This window comes from Acanthochromis polyacanthus, chromosome 1, assembly GCF_021347895.1.
Source record: "Acanthochromis polyacanthus isolate Apoly-LR-REF ecotype Palm Island chromosome 1, KAUST_Apoly_ChrSc, whole genome shotgun sequence".
Lineage (NCBI taxonomy): Eukaryota > Metazoa > Chordata > Actinopteri > Pomacentridae > Acanthochromis > Acanthochromis polyacanthus.
In genome coordinates this window covers 24,520,616-24,542,449 of record NC_067113.1, presented here as the reverse complement: position 1 = coordinate 24,542,449, position 21,834 = coordinate 24,520,616, and the positions used below count along the sequence as shown (strand labels likewise).

Below are 21,834 nucleotides of genomic sequence, written 5' to 3'. Positions count from 1 at the left end.
CAGGATCTAAATTGAGCCAATGGCCTACGGAGAAAAGGCACATCTGAGCACAGGCCTTACATAATGATATGGTCAAGTTCACTAAAGAGGTCGTGTAACTTTTTTTTTTTGCAGACAGACACAAATGAATTCATGATTTTGTGCTTGATCTACTCACCTTTCTCCCTCTCTCCAAGCCCAGCAGAAAGATGCTCTTTCTGCCGCAAGACAGATGTGTGTTCCTCACTGAGCTCCTGATGCTTCGCTCTGAGGCTGTCCAGCTCCGCGGTGAGGCTCTGCATCTGCTGCAGCTTCAACTTCAGATCCTCCAGCTCCTCCACCAGCCTCTCCTCTTGAGTCTCCTTCTGTTGTAGAGACTCTTCTAGGACCGCTTTCTCAGCTACGTAGCCCTCCAGGAGGCCTAAACATGTCATGCAAATCCAACAAGTTTAAGTGAAAGGGAAAAACAACGTGTTTTCAGATTCTCACACTCAGCTTTACAAAGTAGACTTGAGTGAGGCAGAGGAAGGCAGTGTGATGATTGTGAATGGCAGTACAGGACCTACCCTAATAGATGCAGGGTTTTTGTGCTCACCTTCTGCCTTGTGGAGCTCCAGCTGGAGTTGACTCTTCATCTTGGCCTCCTGATCAAGCTGCTCCAACAGGAGTTTGTGCTGTTCAAGGAGCTGGGCGGAGTCTTCTCTGCCCTGAGAGAACTTTTGTTCCAAAGACAGGTGGACATTATGAGTCTGCTCCAGCTGAAGAAAAGTGAGAACCCCCACAATTATTAGATGGCTAACAACAATGTACATCCAAAGAAAGAAATTAACTGTGATAAATGTTGAGGTTACAGTGTCTCCATACATCCTTTACCTGTGAATTGGCCTGGTTGAGCAGCTCCAGCAGTGCATCTACCGTTTGACGGAGTCTGCTGCAAGAATTTAGAGTCGCTTCTTCTCCACCAGGACTGATTTGCGTATCTGAAACCAGCAGACTCTCACAGAGTTGGTGGGTTAGATCAAGGTCCTCTGATGACAAGTCTGCCACTGAAATACCTATGAGAGATGAAAATGAATTAGTGTTGGTTTATATACTAAATCTAACAATTTAATTCATCAACTGTTTGCCCAACAAAAAGTGAGCACCCCAAGAAGTACTTGCAGCATTACTTAAGTCTTTAACATCTTAAAACTTCTGAAAAACGTTACCGTTAACAGACCTGATTCTTGTGCATCTTTGTTCCCTGTTGAGCTCCTCTGATGAGCTGCCGGATCAGATGTTTCGATTCTGGCACTGAGCTTTTGTCCTATCAGTTCTTCTGTTGCTGTGATGCTGCGGAGCATCTCAATCAGCACCTTCTTCAGCTTTTCATTTGCATTGTACAGGTTGCGTCTGGCAGAAAAAGAGTGATACGTGACAAACACACACATTAAGGCAAGTGCACAACCATGATGGGACATACTAATATATTGGCAAGTTTCTAAAATAAACAAATATTTAGAAACCAAACACACTAACATAACTTTTGTGTTTTTGTCAGTAAATGTTACTGTTATTTCCAGTAAAAAGCTTTCCATGTTTTTATGACATAAGGTGCACTGAAGTATTAGCAAGGCTTGGGAAGGTAGAAGTTTAAATCAAAGTTATTAAAAACTAAAACATGCCACTGAAAATATTTGTGGTTTTCAGTAACTTCATCCAGTTGCAACAGCAATAAATGTGAATCAAAGCACATAACCTAAGACAAATATACAAAACATCACTTACTTTTCTTCTTTGGCTGTGTGTAAGTCATCAGTGAGCATCTTCAGGAGGTTGCCCCCCTCCTGACTCTCTCGCTCCCGTCGTTGAAGGAGGGTGTCCAGAGTTTCCATCTCTGCACATTTTCCTTTCAACTCTCCCTGCAGACACTCAACCTCTGCCCGCAGCTGGAAAAATTAGCAAAAGGAAACAAATGCTGAGTCTATCATCACCTATGACAAGCCTAACAACTTCACCATTTGTTACGGCTTGTCTAAAACCTATTAATATGTGCAACTAAATCTCTGAAAAGAGAGAAGTAGCAGACTGAAAGAAGGCAGGTTCAGGCTCAAATGGAATATGAATGCCCCACTGCCATCTCATTCTGTTTGTTCATAAAGCATCACAAACTCTTAGTAACAAGAGAAATAAAAGTCACATGGTCATCGACATTTTATCAGAGCCAAAAGCATGACAAACACAGAAAGTACGCTCTGGATTAAAAAGGAAATCAAAACCTGCTGTTGATTGTCCTTATCCAGGAGCGATAACATCCATAACACACCAACTACATCCTCTGTAAGGCATGAATGCTTAAACTTAAACCAGCCTAACGCAAACACACACTGACTGTAATCATCAGGCACTCTTGGCAAAAAGATTCTGCTTAAGTCCAAAGTCAGTACAGTCATGACGCAAGCCCACTTCTGGATGCACTGCCATATATTTAAGAACAAGAGCTGCAAAAGTTTCCTTCCAGATCTGCAGGCTTTTTCTTACCTCTCCTTCCTCAACCTCTTCGTTCTTTCCCTCTCCTTTCACCATGTCTTCCCTCTCTTTTTCCCTCTCCTTCCAGCTCCCTCCCAACAAAAACGTCTCATGCAGCCACCTGCCTCAACAAAACAAAGCTGTTGCCACGACAACCGCTACCTCTTAAGTGCTCTTTGCTATCCCCATGGGGAGGTGAGCGTGGCTGTGGCATTAATATCTGACTACGAAGACTCAAGCTGGACAAGTGCCATGGGAACAAATATGTATGTTTGGGACTTTTACACTGACAGTCATCGATATACAGAATCAGCAGAAGTATAAAAGTGGGACTGCGGACATCCTGCATTCATGAGCAAAGGTTAGGCAACCACCTTGTTACCGACTAAAATAATACACAAACAATAAACATAAAAGTTTCAGCATGCTTCAAAACACCAAAACAACCACACAAAAGAAACTTAATTAAAATAAATGGAAAGAGAAAGATGTCCTGCAAAAATGACTGCATTTCCTAGACTACTGACTTAGACTTTTTTTTAATACGATCATTGGTCTGCTGACTAATACTAAACAATCCTGCCTCCAAAAAATGAGCAGACCCTGAGGTGAAATCACATAATATCTGCTTTTGCCAAATAAACAGTAGAAAACCTAAAGATAATTACTTAATTATGAAACAAGACAAAGAGAAGCAGCAAAATTTCAAAACTGAGAAGCTGGTATTGAGGCAAATTTAGCTTTTTTGCCTGTAAAATGAGCGAACAGATGACTTAATTATGAAATTGGTCACTGATTATTTGCCTGTTCATTGACTAATCAGTTATTCAGCTAATTGTTTCAACTCCACTGCTTGCTACAACCAAGATAGTTTGAACACACACACACACCTCATTTACAAGACATAATCTGATGTAAAGAGAAGAAGAAAATCTAGGTTATGGATGCCATGCCTTTACAGAAATATTTATCCCTCACTCTTAGTTCCCAGACTTTCCTACTTGTCTTTAGTGTCTAGGTGACGTTCATCTTCCCGATTTCGTCCTTTGAATTATAAAACACATAACACAAATTGTTTTTCTGGCTTGTCTAGTCTTGCTTCTTTCGAGTAAAACAGTAACTGACACCCAGTTAAAGCTTTCTTTCTGCAGTAAGAACATACCAATGTAAAACCCCATAACAATTGTAGCTTTGGTGGATTAATGTGCATGTACGCGTGTGTGTGTGTATCTGGTACCTGGGCCACCACAGCGTCTAGTTGCTGCAGCTGAGCAGTGAGTTGACTCATTTTGCCTGTGTAACTCTGCTCCTTTTCCTCTTGTTCAGATGTGAAGCTCCGCCTCAGGTCTTCAAGCTCCGCCTCCTTCTGCTCTTCAAACTCAGTCTTTAAAGAAAGTGAAGTGGATGCATGAATTCAGAGATGCAGACCACCAAATTACACAAAAAACCTGCAGTGTACTGGCAGTTTATTCGTCCTCCAGATCTCTGGCCATGTCTCACTGGCTTAAAGCTGACTACTGGCTTGCACATTTCAGATGGTCAAATGCTAATGTCTGAAAAAAAAAAAAAAAAAAAAAAAACTACCTTCAGCCTTAAAACCTTCTGCATCAGAGGATAAAAAGCTTAGACCCATCCCATTTAGCCGCTGTTCAGATGGCAGCAACACAACTGCACGACCCGACGGCACACAAATTCAGAGGACAGAGGGACAGACGGACGTGAACACTTCGATGTATGATGGTGGGATTATGAGAAAACTGGGTTTGAATAAAGCTCCAGTGGGAGACAGTCCAAGAGAAAGAACGGTCCCTAGGAACAAACTGGTGCAGCTGGAGCTTAGAGAGGGCAATGTCACCACACACTCTACAGCTCTCAGTAATCCAGAGCTATTACATAATAATGTAACAAGCACTCGGGGTCCAATGAATACACAACTTTATAAAGATGAACTGGGAAAGATTAATATATCTGTTCCATACAATGAATTGATTATTTACAAAAATATTGTTCCTTAAGAGTATTGTAATTTATCTAAAGGTCATCATCAAATGGATATCTCTAAGATATCAACAGTCTTATCCTTTTGTCATCTCCTCTTTTACCTTCAACTGATTAATCCTGTCCTGCATTCGCTCTTCTGATTGGACTTTGAGGAGCTCCACCTCTTCTAGGAAGTGCTGTCGTTGCCTTGACGACTCCTCTTCAAGCTCTCTGCGACATGCCTCCAACTCTCGCGCAGAGACTCCCTTCAGCTCCTGCAACAGGCAGTGAGTTTCTTTAATGCCCTAGCATGCAACGGGTCAAGCAGTCACAATTTAAGTGCTTCTGAGAGAAAAAAATCCAAATAAATACTCTGTTTCTACAACAACAACAAAAAAAAAAATTAGCAAGGATTAACGATGACTCAGCGACACAAGAGATCAAGTAGCACCCATTAACCCAATGCACCCTAGTTTTTGGGTAATTTAAGTACCTTTGCTCTTAAGCTCCTATCTTGGTAATAATAGTGGCTAGCCGTACATGCTGCACATGTTCATTTTTCAGAATGGTCTAAGCTGTCTGGATCTTCTATCATTTCATATGATAATACGAGACCATTTTTCATATGAGCTTCTACATTCAAGAAAAAAAATCTTGTATTATGAAATTGTTATTACATGTGTCTTAACATCAAATGCATAAAATAGATGTGCTATGACTTACAAAAATATGCGCTGAGTGACTAATTGTGCTAAATGTCAATTTTTCAGTGACTGAACTGTGCATAAACAGCAGCCTACTTGTAAAGATGTACTATCAGAAAAGGCAAACCAGGCAAATATTTGTTGTGCATTCACAATTATTCTTACTGGAAAAGCAACTAGCATTATTGGAAAAGTCAAGTTGTGCAGTTTTATTTGATATGAACAATTCATGAGCAATCCAGCCAAGAAGGAGGAACGTGAATTTGGAGTGCATCCCACAATTCAGAGGCTAAAATGTTCATTCATCCTGAACAAGGCACAAATTCCCACTCATGCGTAACACACATACACACACCTGTAGCTGGAGTTGGTGCTGTTCGATGAGCTGCTCTTTTTCATCAGTGAAAGAACGTGAGAGCTCCTGCAGAGCAGTGCTGTGTTGAAGCTCGAGTTCTAAAACCTGACAAAGTGGACAAAATGTAAAAAATAATTAAATCTGGCTCATCAACAAAACATTAGGTTAATATGTGAAGTCAACATGAAGTACAAAATGTTCTGTGCATGTCAAAAAACACAATTTGTGTCATAATAAAGACAACTGCAATAAAATTCTTTGCTGTAATTAGATATTTATACTATTGTCATGAATAGTATTGCTCAGATATTTGCAGGTTTACCTAGAAAGGTCAAATACCAGAGATTAGCTTCTTCTCTCATTCTTGGTTATTTTGTTGAATGCATTTGATCTCAAAAACATTTAGCACAGTTTTTTGGATGTCAGTTTCTTCAGAGTTTCTAAATGCTGTATGAACACAGTGCTCTAAGTTCAGAAATTTGCCTTTAAACAGCACCAGAAAACCAAATGTAACGGGCAGGTGACAGTAAGTACCTGCTTCTTCAGAGTTTCCAGGGCTTTGCAGTGTTCAGTATCTAAGGCCTCCTTTTGAGCAGCCAGTTCACTCTACAAGAACACATCATGGAAGGAAAAGTTAGTCTTTTGCAGAATTTTTCAATTACATGTGTTCTTAATTGATAGAATAGCAATTTCATTGACTAACTGAATGGGAATATCGGCCAACGATCCATCTTCACTTCTCACCTTGTGAACGTGGCTGAGCTCTGCTGCCATGGCTCTAAACTTCTCCATGTGTACCTGAGCCAGCTCTTTCCTCATATCCTCTCTGATGGACAGCTGCTCTGCATTGTGACGCTCCATCAGCTGCTTATGTTCTGAATTCTGGCAGTTCAGGTCTTCACAGTGTTTGTCCTCAAGCTGAACCATTTGATCCCGCAGCATCTGAGATTGAAAAGAAGAACTGCATTAAAAAACAAAGTAAGAAAATCAAAACAAAAGGCATTGCATTTTTAAGGCCCTTCAAGTATTGACTAGACATGATGTCAAAGGATGGGCATCATTAAGATTTTAACTGGACTAATCCTCTTACAGATACTGCGTATCGATGCAGTACTTCAGTGGTATCGTTACTGCCCTAAGAGGAAAACAAATCTAATTAAGAGGAGAATAAACATTGCTTTGCTTTTTTAAATGTTCTATTTTCACTGAATTGATTGCAAGATTTATTTTGTAACAGTATATTTACTGTGTAATATTAATATTGCTTCTTGAGTACCTCTTCTACCACTGCCAACACCAACATTTTGTAAGAAAGGAGGTTAAAATAAAGTAAATCACGAACAGGTCATTGGTAGTTTCTTTAGCTTGTGTTTCCTTACTTGCACTTCCTTCAGGTAAGTGGCCTCCAAAGTGTCCATATTACCCAGCATCCTCTTTTCCAGCTGATCTCTCTCTTCCTGGTGCCTGCGAGACAATTCTGCTTCTAAAGCCTCCAGTCGAGCCTGACTGGTCTCCTGAAGAACGGCCTCCAGGCTTTCAAGATCTTCCTTTCGTTTGGAGCCGAGGGCTGCTTCCAAGGCAACAAGCTCGGCATTGTGCTTGGATTCAAGCTCAACGGCCATAGCTGCAAGCTGATCTCTGTGACTGGCACCGAGTGATTCTAGTTGTGCTTTGTGTTTGGCATCAAGTGTGTCCATCTCTTGGGAGTGTTTGGTCAGTCGTGTTGCTCTCTCATGTTCCAGCTTGGCCTCAAAATTGTTCTTCAATTCTGCCACCGACTCTTCATACTTCTGGACCAAATGCTGCTCCAAAGCTGCTTTCTCCTCTTGGAACCTGGACACACAAAATCATTAAAGACAGTCAGTAAGAAGTACAGTGATTCTGTTATGGTGTCCAGTGTCTCCAGTGACTTACTATACTGCATAGCATTCTATTTGAAGACCATGAGCAGCACATTACTTAAAATTTGTCTGTAGGATCAATGTACAAATTTTATAAAGAGGGGCAATAGTGATGAAGCAGCATTGAAACCAAAAAAATAATTATAATATTATGTCTAATTAAACCTGCTGATTTTTCCTTACTGCAAAATAATTCATCAGTAATGAAATCAGTACTTTAAATGCTAGTTCTGCTTTTTTTAAATTAAAAAAAAAATCTACACATTCTGTATGATGACCATCTATAAAGGCAAAATTGCAACACAAATGCTACTCTGGAGGTCTTGGGTGTAATCCTTGACAATTGCCTCAACCTCCAGGTACAATCAAGATTTTATGATCTCAATCTCAGACAGATCTCACCTTTCTTGGGCTTGGTGTAGCCGCTCCTCAACCTGCTCCTGAGACAGAACAGCGAGTTCCTTGGTTTCTGAAGACATGCAGCTCTTTGCCTTTTGCAGCTCACTATCATACGGTGCCTCCAGCCACTGTCTCACCACTACATGCTGTGGATCTAAAAGAGCATGGACAATCACTGTACTCAGTTAACAAAACATTTAATCCGACAAAAAGATCAAATTCTAGAACATTTTAATGGACAAGTCACATAAGTCTTTCAAAAATTCTTACTCTCATTGTTGTCCAGTGCAGCCTGTAGAGACTTTGACTTGTATTTCTCCTCATGAAGTGCTTCTTCAACGTAGGTCTTCTCCTGCATCTCTTTGTCAAAGTGTGACTTCAGTGCAGTGACCTCAGTTTCATGCTTCTCTTGAAGTTCTTCTCTTAGCCTCTTCATGTTCTCCTGCACATGCTCCCTCTCTTGTTTCAGAGCTTCCTCAAGATGGGCAAGTTCAACAGCAAACTCCTGTTTCAACTGCAGCAGTTGGAAGAAACGCGAACATGTTATCAAAGTCCCACACTGTATTATTAAATCTGTGTTTTTGTGTATAGGATATCTTCGTACTAGGCAGGGATATAAATGTACCTTTTGCATACTCTTCTGCATTTCTGCATCATGCTGCTGATTCAAGGCAGCCAGTCTGTTCTCCAGTGTGTGAATGATGGTCATTCTTGTCTGCAGCTCTTCACTGTGACACCATATCCTCTGTTCAACCTCAACCTAATTAGAAATAATATTAAAAAATGCATTAATCACCAATAATCTCAGTGTTTAATTTACTGTTTATCATCCAATTATGTTTTCTTACCTCAACCTGCCTTGCTGCCTCCAAACTGACTTTGGTAAGCTCTGCAATAAAGAGATTTGCCGTTATTTTTTTATGGTGACAAACTTGCAATACCAAATTGAACATTTCTATTCCATAAAGGTGTTGCACCTCTTAGATGACTGTCAGAAAGTTTGGCTCTGAGCTGCTCCAGGTCCATGGCATGATGAGTCTTCATCTCCTGCAGCTCTTCATAGTAATGGTCAGTGAGGTCTGAGCGCACCTGATACACAAATAAACAGAAAACACATAAACTAAAGAGTAAAGGCACAATGTGCCAATAACAACAGAAACGTAAATATTAGCATCTGACCTGCTGCAGCTCTTCCTTGAAGGAGAGAGTTAAAGAGGACTGCAGATCAGAAAGGTCCATTGTGTGTTTCTCCTCCAGCTGAAGCCTCAGAGTATCGAGCATTTCCTGGATAAGACGCATGGTAAAGTGACACGTCATTACCAGATGATAAACGACAACAAAGTAACTTCAGAAAGCACTTGCTTGAAATCAATTGCCTTTAAACATTCTGTACCGACAGCAGGTTAGAAATTTCATCTCTTACCTTCTGTTTCTCCAGTTTGTCAGTGTCAGAAAGAACATCTTTTTCCATTTCAGCTTGACCTTGAGACACACCACTGAATAGAGATGAGAGACGTGGATATTTAAAAACACTTATGTAGGACTGGAGTGCTTGAATCTTATCTTTCATAGAGACAAACTGACATACTTGTCATCTGTGGTTTTAAGCACAGATTCCTCCAAGGCACTTTCTACCAGCCTCAGCTGGAGCAGAGCAATTTCCTCTTTGTGGCTCTCCTCTGTAGCACGCAATCGTTTCTCAAAATACCTGAGAAAGGATGAAGACAAAACGGGCATACTTTGTGGAACACTGAAAGAGTTGACTGTGTCGATACAAAGAAAAATTTTCAGTGACAATAGCCATACTTCACATATCAGCTTATATTCTAATTCTTATATTTCAAACACAGAAAAGACTTTACATGTGCTCTTAAGTGTCTCGTGTTCTATTACCTCCTCAGATTTTCCAGCTCAGCCTCATTCTGCTCTTTTATTTCTCGTTTTTGTTCATTAAACTCTTTCTTCAGGCATTCGATGTCATCGACACGAGATGAACGAGCTAGCAGCTGCTCTTTAAGCTCTGTTGGGCAATAAAGCAAACAAAGACAGAATAAGGTAAGACAATAACTGGAAACGCCTACATTCATTTGATGTCTGAAAACTGGCTTAGTTTTGTTTCCTCTGTATCAAGTCCCATCACTACAAGCAGCCATTCCTCGACAAACTAAAAGGTGAATTTCATCACAATGTCAAGCAGATGTCAAGCTGGTGTAATAATCTCACCTCCCAGCTCTTGACGACTAGTCCTCATGCTCTCCAGCTGGGTCCACAGTTGACCTACTTCCTCTTCTGAGCTCTTTCTGAGCGAGGTCTTCTCTTCCTGCAGGCGCAAAACCTGGTTGACAATGATGAAAATAATTTTAGAAATTAGATTTGAGCATTTGTACATTTCCAGACCAAATGATTGAAATGTCCATAAAAGCGGGGAAAAAAAGAAACAACCTTCTGAATACCAGGGAATCCAGAAATATGCTGCATTTTACCTGCATGTTATGCATTCACAGTGTACTAACCTCTTGTTGCAGTTGCTGCTCTTTCTCCTCTAGGAGGAGTGCTTGCTGCTCTTTCTCCTGCAGAACTCTCTTATGACTGGAGATCAACTCCTCCAAAGAACCTATTCAGCAGTCACAACACAGGAAGCAATGAATTAACTACTTGTAACTGATAAAAAAAAAAAAAAAAAACACAGATGGCATGCAAAAATCAAAAAGCAACATTTGGAATACAAATGATTACAATTTGAACACACAAAATCCCACACAAAACCCTAATATGTACAAATTAAAAATAAGGTACCCTGGGAGAAAAAAAACAAAACATGGCATCAGCTGGCTAGTCTGTCAGTAAACACAGATTGAAAAAGCAGTTGTCCAAATTATGAATTTAGAAGACTGAAGCTTCTATTGAAGTCGAAGGACTGAACTCACAGGCTGCAGCATCTCTGTCAGCCCAGGCTTGTTTCAGCTCCTCCTCCAGTTTCTGGGTCTGCTCTTTACTGGAAGTTTGGAGCTCCTCCAGTCTGGCCTGCGTCCCCTGCAGCTCTGACAGGGTTTGGGACAGAGCTGCCTGGGCTTCAGTTAGAGCTTTGTTGGTCTCTCTGAGGGACTCCCGAGTGCTGGAGAGTTCTGTCTGGGTGGCCGTGACGTTGTTCTGGATTTCCGAGAGAGACGTTTGAAAGTTAGCCCGTGTGGTCTCAGCCTCTTTCTCCCATTGTGTCCTCAGCACCTGAGAAAAGACAAAGACCAAGATGAACTGAATTATAACTTAATGTGCAATTAAAAGCCAGTACATGTGTCTAAAGGTCCTGTTTGTTTGTTAAACCAAGGAAGTCCTGTGATAAAAATCAACATTTATATAAAAATGTCAAAGCTTTACCTGAACTTCTTTGGCCTGCTTTTCCTCCATTGAAGCTGCCTCTTGAGCAACACGAGCCTCCCACTCCTTCTTCAACTCATCTGAACAAACATATATAAACACACACAAAAAAAGATCGACTCGGTCCAAGAAGCTGAAGGTTACATCTGTCATCACGTTCTGCTTTCACTGAACAACCTCCAAAACAATGAGGACGATTCACTCACAGCCGTAATGGCGCATATGTTGAGTGCACTAAAGGGCAGATATGAAAAAGAAGACTGGCTGAACAACTGAGAAGCACTCAGGTCTGCACTCACCCATGTCTTGTTGGTGGACCTCACGCAGTCTCTCCTGCTGCTCCTGGTTCTGCTGTTCGATCTGGTTGAGCTCAGACTGATGGCGGGCCTGCAGGAGTGCACTTTCCCGGGCAAACGTCTCCCTCATGGAGGCCTGGACCTTGATGAGAGCAGACTCCTGCTCCTGCTGCAAGTTTACCTGGGAGTGCTCCAGCTGGGACAAGTGGACCGTGCTCAGGCTCAGACGCAAGGCTTCAAGCTCAACAGTCTTTTGAGCCTAAATGAAGGAAACCACAAGATGCAGTTTATGCAAGAGCTTTTTCTGAGTTTATTAATAGCAACATATGCAGGGAGCAACAGTTGTGGGTTGCATTTACATTACAGGCGACATAGCTATTTCTGTTTCAAAGTAGAGCAAACAATCTCCACAGCTACAGAAAATATTTCTGTGATGATGAAGTTGTCCTGCCATGTAGGAAGAAGTGGTAAGTAAAGCAGAAGTGATATTTTGCAGCATGCTGTGGATGTTAGCATGCATATTTGTTTGTATATTTTATACCTGTGCCTGCTGAAGTTCAGCCTGGTGGGCAGCCTCCATGCTCTCCCTCAGCTCCAAAGTCACCTCTGTTCTCAGCTGACTGATCTCCTCACTGTGTTTGGCATTCAGCGCTGACACCATTCTCTCATGCTCACGTTCAGTTACCTGAGAGGAAAAATGTACAGAAAATGGTAAAAGCAGACATGCACTTTACTATTGGTAGGATGCAGTGTAGTGAAACATCCATTCCAGATACCTGTTTGATTAGGCTGATCTGTCGCTTCTGTTCCTCCTCCATGCTGGCCTGTTGCTTCAGCAGCTCCGTCTCCAGGTGAGTGTTCGACTCCAAAATCTACGCATTCGTGGAGACGTGTGCAAGAAATTACAACCTATCGCGAGGACTGCATAATTTTCTCTTTTACTGTAATGATAAAAGCTGTCTGAATGTGAATGAAAATACATCAAGACATTTGTGGATTTCATTTTAATCCCACCTCTTGTTCATGTTTCTCCATCAGGTCTTTTATCTCTTGCTGATGCGACGCCTTGAGCTTCTCTGTAGCCTCCTTCAAAGCCAACTCCTGCTTCTCCGTGAGGGCCTTTACCTCCTCTTCTTTCTTCTTCAAAAGATGGGTCACATCATGGAACTCTTTCTCCTTCTCCTGTCTCTCTTCCTCCCATTTCTCCTTCTCTTCAGCCATCTGTAAAAATAATCACTTAATTGCTGGACCACAGAAGGACAAACAGATTTACAATGAATAGAAAAGTCAGTCTTGTTTTGCTACATTACATGCATCTAACCTCAACATCCTTGGCTTTCAGCATATTCTCAAACTGCTCAAGTTCCTCCTCTAGGACTTGTTCCATTTTTTTAATCCGTTCATCCATCTCTTCTTCTTTTCTCCTGTGCTCCTCCCTCTCCTGCACAGACTGAACCTGGACCTCCTCCAAACAGGCCAGGTTTTGTCTCAGACAGGAGATCTGGGATTCCAGTTCATTCTTCTCTTTTTCAGCAAAGTCAAAACTGTCTTGGCTCTTTCGGAGTTCTTTCTGCAGCCTCTCCACTTCTGTTTGGACGTTGAGAATCTGCACACGTGTCGTTTCAAGCTCTTTTAATACTGTGTCGAGCTCCATGGTCCTTTCATTTAATAAGGTTGTTGTGGTCTTATGCTCCATTTTTGTCTCCTCTAGCTCTGACATGAGCAGCTCACAATAGGCCTTGAGAAAGAAAAGCAGGGAAATGACTTCAACTTTTCACACAAAACACATTTTTCTTATCAATTAATAGCTTTTTGACGTATTTTGGCACGAATATATTACTGCTGCTGTAGGGTATTATTCACATTTAGTTCAGAAAAAGTAAACAAGGGTGTGCAGAGACTAGCATATTTGTATCCTTAAGTTGCTACCACAATCGCAGCTATTATACAGGCATACCTGTAGCTTTTGAAGCTGGCTTTCATCTCGGAGTTTCGGGCTTTCTTTGACAGAGACTGCAGTCTGTTTTATCTCCTGTAGAGACGATACCAGCAGCTCCTGCTGTTTTTGATGAGACGAGAGCGCAGCCTTTTTCTCCTGCTCCTTCTTTAGCTCCCCTACGACTTTATCCTCCTCTTCTGAAGATAAGGTAGCAGGAACGAGTAGGGAGGTTTCAGTAGTGATTTCAGCTTCCTCTTCTGTCAACATTACTACATTCTCCTTTTCTCTTTCTTCGAATAAGGCACTAAGTTTGTTCTTCAGGTTGTCTTGTTCATTGGCTTTCAAGTTCATCTCCTCCTCAACATGTCTCCTCTTCTCCTTTTCCTCTTCAAGTTCCCAGAGAGCTTCCTTGAGCTCTTCTGTAACTTGGGCCCACCTGAACAGACAGAGCAATTTAAAAACAGATCAATAAAAAAAAAAACAACAATAATAACAATTACTTAATTTGCATATTGTGTGCCGTTTTCAATTTTTATTTATAGCTGGGAGTCAATTGTAATTTCATTGTGTAGAAACAATGACAATAAAGATTCTTGAATTTAAAATGTTTAACAGATTCAGACAATAGCTTTGAATAACCAATCAAAAAAAAGAAAAGAAAATGAATTAATAGTACATAAAATGGCAAATCAGGTTTTTGCTAATGCAGTAATCCAGTAAAATCGTTGCCATCACATGTTTCTACTTGATATACTATTCCACATAGTGCAGCAAAATCACCAACAGATTTAATGCAGTGCCAACATTAGCCATGTTATTTAAATAACTGAATGTTTTCTATAAAAATAAATACCACTCTATGAACATCACCATCATTGTTAATCATAGATGGTTAAAAGTAGGTAAAAAGCAGTTGTATTTTACCTAGTTAAGTTTTTCTTTAAAAACAACAAACATTGTTTCACTTGTTTGGGAAAAGAAACATTTAGAAGATTAGAAACATTTGCCCTCAAACTTGAAATGAGTCAGGCAGAACTAAACTGTGTATGAAGAAAAAAATGTTGATAATTTTGATAAGTTTAGAGCATCTTATAAAACTAACCAAATGAAATAAATAAATTGATGTACTTGTACAGATTAGGCTACCCAAAGTGACATAGTAAACTTCACTACCTGCTCCTTGCTTCCTCCAGCTCTTCTGCACTCTTGATGACTTCCTCCCTTAACACATTCAAGTCTCTGTCCTTAAGAGCCAGCTCCTCACGAAGCTCCCCACACTGCTGATTTAGCAGCTCCTTTTCCAAGTCTGTCTCCTCAAAGTACTGCTCAGACATTTTGCTCATCTCCAGCTCACCACAAGTGGAGTTGTGAACCAACTGAGACACAGACTGAGGATGGGAACCTTCAGCCACAGGGACAAAGTGCTGCGAGTCAGAGGTGTTTTGGACGCTGTCATGTTCTTCAGGAGGACGGATTGAAATTGACAACAGAGGCTGATCTCCAAACACTTCACTGTTTAGCTCAAAACTGTGGAGAGACACAAAGACAAAAATATGGGGATTTAATTAATAGCCTGTAACATGAACTAAAGTGATGAAGCCTGTATGCAAAATAATACACACGTAGAAATTGCAACAATAACACAATACTAATTTCTCTCACCTCAAGTCCGCAGAAATGTCCAGCTGACTATGCTGTTCAAAGCTTTCATTTACCAGTGAGGACTGTGAGTGTGCAGTGGGAGCTGAAGACAAGTAGCGCTCCATCAGAATATCGCTAGGTACCGATGTATTCATATTGTCCAGATCAGGTCCACTTTCCAGATCCGGCTCTTCTATACTAATCCTGTCAGCACAGCTAAAACCAGCTTTTGCTTGGTTCTGCCGATTCTTAGAAGCTTTGAGTCCTATGACCTCCTCCTCTCTAAACTTAAGTTCTTTCTCTCTTTCATCCAACAGCTGCCTGACTTGTTCAACCTCCTCTCTGTGCGCTTCTTTAAGCCTCTTCATTTCCTCCTCTTGTCTCAGTCTTTCACCCTCAAGATTCTGGAGACGAAGGTTAAAGCTAGCAACTTCCTCACTAAACTTCCTCTCTGAATCTTCTTCATCCTGAAGCCTTTTCTTCAGCTCCAGCACCTCTCTGTTTAGCTTCTCCTTCTCCTCTTTGTACTGCTGCAATTCAAGGCACTGAGTTTGGACTTGGCTTAACTGGGTTTGGAGGTTTTGAAGCTGCGCCTCCCTATCTTTTCGCTCCTCTTCATTCTTTTGCGTCTCCTTCTCCAGCAAAGAAAGCACACGTTGGTTTTTCTCCATCTCCTCTGCTAGTTCGGCACAAATGCGCTGGCTGTTCTTCTTTTCCTCCTCTAGCTCAGCCCTCAGCTTCTGTAGAACAGTCTCTGTCTCACAGTCACTTCCAGTGCTGAAATCCTCAGCACATGACTGTGGACCAGGGCTTGCATCTCCTGATCCTTCTGATGGTGTCTCCTTTTGATTGAGGTTAGCATCTTGGGAGGAATGGCCATGGTGAGACAGCTGCCGAGGAATGTTAAGGACCTCAGGCCCCGATTGACTTTTGATTCGTAGAAACTCTACACTGGTCTGTGTGAAAGATAATACAGAGAATATTCCAGCGCAGTTGCAGTGCATGAGTAATGAAGTGCATGTTTATGAAGGTAACAATAATCCTGAAGTGCTGCCAACATATTTAGCTTTAAGTGGCACTTACCTGCTGGAGCTGTCTCTGCAGCGCTTGAATCTGCACAGCAAGTGACTGTGCCTCCAGCTGTACCTGGTCTCTGCTTGCCAGGGCCTCTTGCAGGTTGGAGCTTAATTTGGCAATTATTTCATTACGCTTCTCCACAGCCTGTTGTAGTTGCTGCAAGGAAAGTAAAATGTCAAATAAGACAAAAGTACACTCATGGGGTAGTGTAACAAACTGAAATAGAAGATAGGGCTAACTTCCTGGTTGAAATAAAATATGCAAAAGCAGTTATCTACAATAACAAAAAAGCATTATACAAAGAGAAATAACTGTAGCTTTAAATGTCAGTTTAAACACTATGTGATACTAAGTCAAGCCCACTTTACGCTAACATAATTCAAGACACTGTGTAATGTTTTCCTGAAGACACCCTGTTGCCTTATTGCTCTGCACATTTATTGTAACATCACAGAGGAATTATTCTGCATTTTCAGATTTGAGCAGTCATGCAGACGGGCAGAGCATTATACTCCCCATGGGTTGGTGATGACACAGAAATTCACCAATCTTCTTGCTCACACACACTGAGCAAATACGCTAACAAGACTTCCATTGCCTTAGTGGGTAAACAAAGCATGAAGACAAACCAAACCAGATGACCAAACACATTGAGTTGCTATAAAACACAGCATCGAACAAACTGATGTATATTCAAACGGATTTAAAGAATAGTGGCAGAGCCTGGTTTTCAGTGTGTGAATGCAGAGCTTAGGATTATGATGCCAAGTACATGGCGGTATTCGTGACATTAAGCCCATTTTGCTCGTCATCTCCAGTCGCACCTAAGCTCAGCTGAGTTTTTAGCAGCAATACTAAAATGAAGCCAAAAGGAGCTACTTAAAAGTGTGTTAAGCCACATAAAACTGTATTTTAATCAGCCCTTCACCATGCACATAAAAATTTGCATATTCTACTCTTTAAAAAAAGAAAGAGAACATCAAGAATTTGATCCTGATGTAAATGTCCCAATTAGTGAATCTGAATACCTGGAGTTGCTCTTTCCCAGTCAGTGCAGCCAACTCTTCTTCTTTCAGGTCTTCCACAGGAGATGGACTCTGCTCCCTGGTGGGGGGCTCATCCTTCTGTCCTTCATTTTGCTGAACCTCGGATTTCTCTAGCTTTTCAGTTTCCTGGAGGATCGAACAGAGTCAGAATTAGGTCTCATTCTAACGGTGTCAACGAAAAAGTCACTACAAACCAAGTGCGACAAATTTAATGTTGTTAGTGAACTTTCCCTTTAAAAAGGCAGTAAATGGTGTCTCGGTTAATCCTGACCAGGTTGCTATGACAACATGCCCTACAGGCAACGTGATGGTTAGTGACCCATTTCTCTAATGTATGTTTACCAGGCAAGGGGCAAGGACCACTTCTTAAAAGCATACAGTGAGCAAACAAAATCAGACAAGTACTGGAGGTCACATAGTTTGACCTTTGAATATACTAGCGCGAGGCAAAGAAATTCATCTCCATTTCAGTCTGCTATGTAACTCCATTGAAGCGTGGCTGATAATGCATTAAGCTGCGTACCTCATTGTTGGCCTTGCGGTTCAGCTCTGTGGCGCTGGCTGATGGAAGAGCAGGTTCTACGTTGGGGTCTTGCGGCGAGCTGTCATTCTGCGTGACAGTCTGGCCCTTCCTCTTCTGCGTCTTTTTCGTCGCCCCCGCACCGTTGCTTTTCGCCCGCTTCTGTCTGTAGCTAGCAAGCTGCGCAGGAATGACAGCGACAGGTAGACGGACACGTACGTCAGGACCACTGAGCACCACCACACTATCAGCATGGTGAAGCTCAGGGGTCGAAGGTGAAACAGGACAACAGTCCAGATTTATCTCTTCAATGTTAAAAAAATTCACATCTAAAAGTAATCAAGCATTATTCAGAAGTCTTTACACAGGGCTTAAATGCATCAGTGTACAAGTTTTTGATAGTCCACAGTGTAGAAAGGAAAAGAGATCGAAAGCCCTTATTTTGATGAGTCAGTTGTGCCACCGAAGCAAGAAGAAATCCCAAACTCAAATCCAAAATAGACAGCACCATAGCCTGACAGGTTATCCCAGTTCAAAGTGAGGTGAGCATGCTAAATATTCTCAAATCTCCAGAGAGCTGTAGCAGGCCCATGAGAAGTGCAGATTCTAGTGACACACATTAGACAATCTCTCAGCAGACCACAAACAGAGCAAGGTTAAAAGAGGTACACATCTGTCACTTTGCATTCTTCAGCTTGTAGAAATGTCAAAATAAGAAAGAGGCAGACTGGTGGACCGTGGCTTTTTAAAGCATCTCAAAGTCTTCTCTGAAGCCGAAAAAGGACAAAACTATCAAGAATGTGAACCTGAGAAGTTCATCCACAGGAAGAAACATAATCCCCGATCAAGCCACAATATTTAGCTTGAATTCCACAGGGGTAGATTTTGTACAAAAACCTCAGACCATTTCTCTTTGCAACAGACTCCTCCTCTTTTTATCGCTGCCTCTCTCCTGGCCTGTCCCTCTCTTCTTTAAGCAGCTTAAGTCAGATTACAGTGGTTCACATTGTGACAGAGACCCTCACAAAGCTCTCCATCAATATCTGACAGTCAATCATTGACTTCCTCTCTTGCTGGTAGCCAGACCTGTCAATTCTTCTGATCGGGGCAGCTGTTCTACTGTCCAGATGAAAGTCTTGCAGCATGCAGGCAACAGCACGGTCGGCTCAACCTCTTATCCTAAAACTCACAGCCACAGCCAATGCACAGAGCAGAGACATCCACAAACTCTGGATAGAGGATGGCATGCGTCTAGACTAAGGAAAGAGGGTGGAGACTAGGAGATGCATTCACACGGAGAGGAGGAGACAGAGCTCTGTGTGTGGCGAGCTGCATCAGAGTGTGCATGCTCAATTCAATTTGAGATTATATGGCTCCAGGAGACCTACTTGTTGCTTTGTGCAATGACTCACATGTGTGATGCATGGTAACATTCGGTGTGCATGTGCACTGATGTTTATTCTGATGACATGTTACATGCCTAATAATCATATACCCACATTGTAGGTTTTGCTTTGTACTCCCATTTTGCACCATTAAATGCATGAATGAACATTGTACGACATTTCTCTTCTCACTCCTGAACGAGGTAAAAGCTTTGTTTAAAACCATCATTTAATCAGCTCACCACACTTAGACATTTTCTCACCTCAAACCGTTTCCTATCTTTTTCATTAGCCACTGAAAACCCCACCCATCCTCCTGTCACCCTCTTCACTGCCTCCTCCTGCCACAAAACACTTCACATCACAGAAAGACATCAGGTAGATGAGCTGTGTATAGCCCAAGGCCACTTCCACACAACTGAGAGCCTGACTAACTGGCTTGCTGGAGCTTAATGTAGCCAAATCTGTTGTAACCAGGCTGCTGAATGCTGCTCCTGTGTTCTCAACAATATCATCACCACGACAGGTTCAAGGCTTGCTGCTGTGTCTAATGTTTGTCAATTATTATGTCGGCATTTGTGTGTCTGCATGCAGCTTTCATAAAGGAGGGCCGTGCTTTCAATGTGGCTGAGAAATCAGAGCTTTCGATGCAGCAAATACAGTAAAGGCAGCTGACAGGACTGCATTACCATAGCAACATCATCCATGTGAGACACAAGCTCAACATATTCAACCTCATTAAATCTCATGGGCTCACTGCACCACCTGATGGCCTGCAACCAGCATGACAGTGTGTTTAACATGCATGGCTACTGAAAGCGTTCGAACGATTATTGCAGAACGATTTTCTTTAAGGTTGACATTCTTGATCATCCGTATTGTGAATCATTGTTTAAAGAACAGGTGAGTTCTGGTGCAGAAAAGCACAACAAAGTCATTACTGAGAAACAAAATTAAAAAACAAAGAGATAGAAATCCCAAACAAATCATGTGCACACACCCACAATCCCATGACAATGTCAAACGTCTCTACCAGCCACCACTTTCTATACTTACCGACTGGCTTCGAGGCATGTCGAAAGACTTCTGTCATAAGGAATATACATTTTTTCAGTCGAGTTATTGTCAAAGCATCATACTAATGTGCTACCCAAAATCCTCTGATTATCTTCCACATGAGCTAGGAGTGGAATACAACATCAGAAAAATGCAATATAATTAGCTACTCTGAACACATGACCTAGTTAAAATGAAGTTTTCAGTCAATGTAACTCATTGTCAATACAGGTCAGGCCATTCTTGATTATTGGCCCATTACTAATATGGTCTCCCATTGATGTAAAAACAGCTGCTTTCCTTGCAATATCACAATAACCATTTCACAAACAGTGAAAAAATGCCATATGGGATACTCTATCTCTTATGAAGACACAGTCAGCTGTTGTATATTTCACATAGATACAATTTAATACTACTAGTTCAGACAGCTGGGAAAAGGAGCACAGCATCTAAAATTAGAGCACTGAGTAAACCATCATTTTGTTCTTAAGACTCCGACTTGTGCACACGTATAGTTTACTTGTAGTGAGCACATAGCTGTAAAAACTGTTTCTTTGTGTTGGTGAGAGTTGTGACGGTTGTCGGGTAAATGTGCAACGTGTATATTTAGTCGCAAGAAACGTATCTACAAGAAAAACACACTACGAAATGGATGCATGAGTAGTTTATCTAACCATGTGCAAAACACTTTCAAATGACATCAGCAGCACCTGCAATGACTGGACACGGCTGAAAGGCATGACTTTAAAATACATACAAAAACGCAATTTTACAGAGTAGAACAAATTAGCTTACATCTAAACTTCAAAGTAACTTTTATGAGAATCGATTCGTTTCATTAGCAGAGTAACCTACATCACGCATGTTATTGATATCGTTTGTTCTGTGCCACATCAGATAACCCGCCTGCGGCAAACTGCACGGCGAAAGCGCGTATTTTACCGGGCAAATGGAATCTAAACAACGACATATATACAATAATTTGCGCGGTGGGCGTAGTTAGCAGTGGACACACGCAAAGCTATGACAAAAGATTTTGCTAACTGCTAGCATTAAGTATTAGCATGCGTTAAATGTTAGCAACAAACCTTAGCTTTCCCAGCTTCTAGTTTCCTCCGACGTTCATCTTCATCCATGACTTGGTTTAAATGCAACCGTTAAAGCTTTAGGACATACGTCCTAAGTCATCCGAAACGCCCAACAGACCTCCGTTTGCAAACTAAGTTAGCTAAAACAAAATCTTTGAGCTTCCTTTACACACAACTGTCAACAGATAATATTCAATATGGCCGCCAAGTCAGTTCAACTCCGCCCTTAACGAGTTTCCTTGAAATAACAGTCCAATCAAATCGCTAAGTTCAACGTCTTCAGCCAACGGGAGTCGCGTATCTTAAATACGTTCGAGCATAACTTAAAACCACCGCCCATTTTTGTACATCACTCAAAACTGAAACCAAGCTGACCAATTAGGTGACCGCGTCCAGCCGCCTATTTTAGATTGACGGCTCTCGTAGGCAATCAGAGGAGTCGAATGGAAACCAACCTCTGCCTACCTCGGTGTTTTGAATGTACAAAACCCTCCACTGGCTGAGGATTCCAGCATGGTTTCTTGGACAATATAACAACCTAACTGACGAACGGGCGGTAAACGTTTCCACCACTAGAACTAC

At 41.5% G+C, this 21,834-nt stretch overlaps 1 protein-coding gene across 2 annotated transcripts in view; it reads right to left on the bottom strand.

Moving 5' to 3' along the window:
- Positions 1-21,462, bottom strand: part of pcnt (pericentrin) — a 36,984-nt gene extending 15,522 nt beyond the window's left edge. Inside the window, exons 1-36 of one of the 2 annotated variants that reach the window (XM_051948440.1) lie at positions 21,253-21,462; positions 17,724-17,900; positions 17,183-17,326; positions 16,161-16,310; positions 15,099-16,033; positions 14,610-14,963; positions 13,455-13,872; positions 12,819-13,235; positions 12,512-12,718; positions 12,274-12,369; positions 12,039-12,182; positions 11,501-11,756; positions 11,202-11,281; positions 10,754-11,051; positions 10,340-10,440; positions 10,050-10,161; positions 9,720-9,846; positions 9,415-9,534; positions 9,250-9,322; positions 9,006-9,110; positions 8,804-8,915; positions 8,675-8,715; positions 8,452-8,586; positions 8,097-8,340; positions 7,830-7,980; positions 6,906-7,359; positions 6,271-6,468; positions 6,061-6,132; positions 5,527-5,631; positions 4,590-4,742; positions 3,725-3,871; positions 1,747-1,907; positions 1,199-1,371; positions 853-1,034; positions 575-737; positions 158-400 (exon numbers count right to left, since the gene is read on the bottom strand). In XM_051948440.1, coding sequence (XP_051804400.1) covers positions 158-400; positions 575-737; positions 853-1,034; positions 1,199-1,371; positions 1,747-1,907; positions 3,725-3,871; positions 4,590-4,742; positions 5,527-5,631; positions 6,061-6,132; positions 6,271-6,468; positions 6,906-7,359; positions 7,830-7,980; positions 8,097-8,340; positions 8,452-8,586; positions 8,675-8,715; positions 8,804-8,915; positions 9,006-9,110; positions 9,250-9,322; positions 9,415-9,534; positions 9,720-9,846; positions 10,050-10,161; positions 10,340-10,440; positions 10,754-11,051; positions 11,202-11,281; positions 11,501-11,756; positions 12,039-12,182; positions 12,274-12,369; positions 12,512-12,718; positions 12,819-13,235; positions 13,455-13,872; positions 14,610-14,963; positions 15,099-16,033; positions 16,161-16,310; positions 17,183-17,326; positions 17,724-17,900; positions 21,253-21,300 — 7,096 coding nt within the window. In that variant the 5' untranslated portion in view covers positions 21,301-21,462. The remainder of the gene's footprint in view (positions 1-157; positions 401-574; positions 738-852; positions 1,035-1,198; positions 1,372-1,746; positions 1,908-3,724; positions 3,872-4,589; positions 4,743-5,526; positions 5,632-6,060; positions 6,133-6,270; positions 6,469-6,905; positions 7,360-7,829; positions 7,981-8,096; positions 8,341-8,451; positions 8,587-8,674; positions 8,716-8,803; positions 8,916-9,005; positions 9,111-9,249; positions 9,323-9,414; positions 9,535-9,719; positions 9,847-10,049; positions 10,162-10,339; positions 10,441-10,753; positions 11,052-11,201; positions 11,282-11,500; positions 11,757-12,038; positions 12,183-12,273; positions 12,370-12,511; positions 12,719-12,818; positions 13,236-13,454; positions 13,873-14,609; positions 14,964-15,098; positions 16,034-16,160; positions 16,311-17,182; positions 17,327-17,723; positions 17,901-21,252) is intronic. The other variant, XM_051948442.1, reaches the window with a different exon arrangement.
- Between the last annotated feature and the right edge of the window lie 372 nt (positions 21,463-21,834).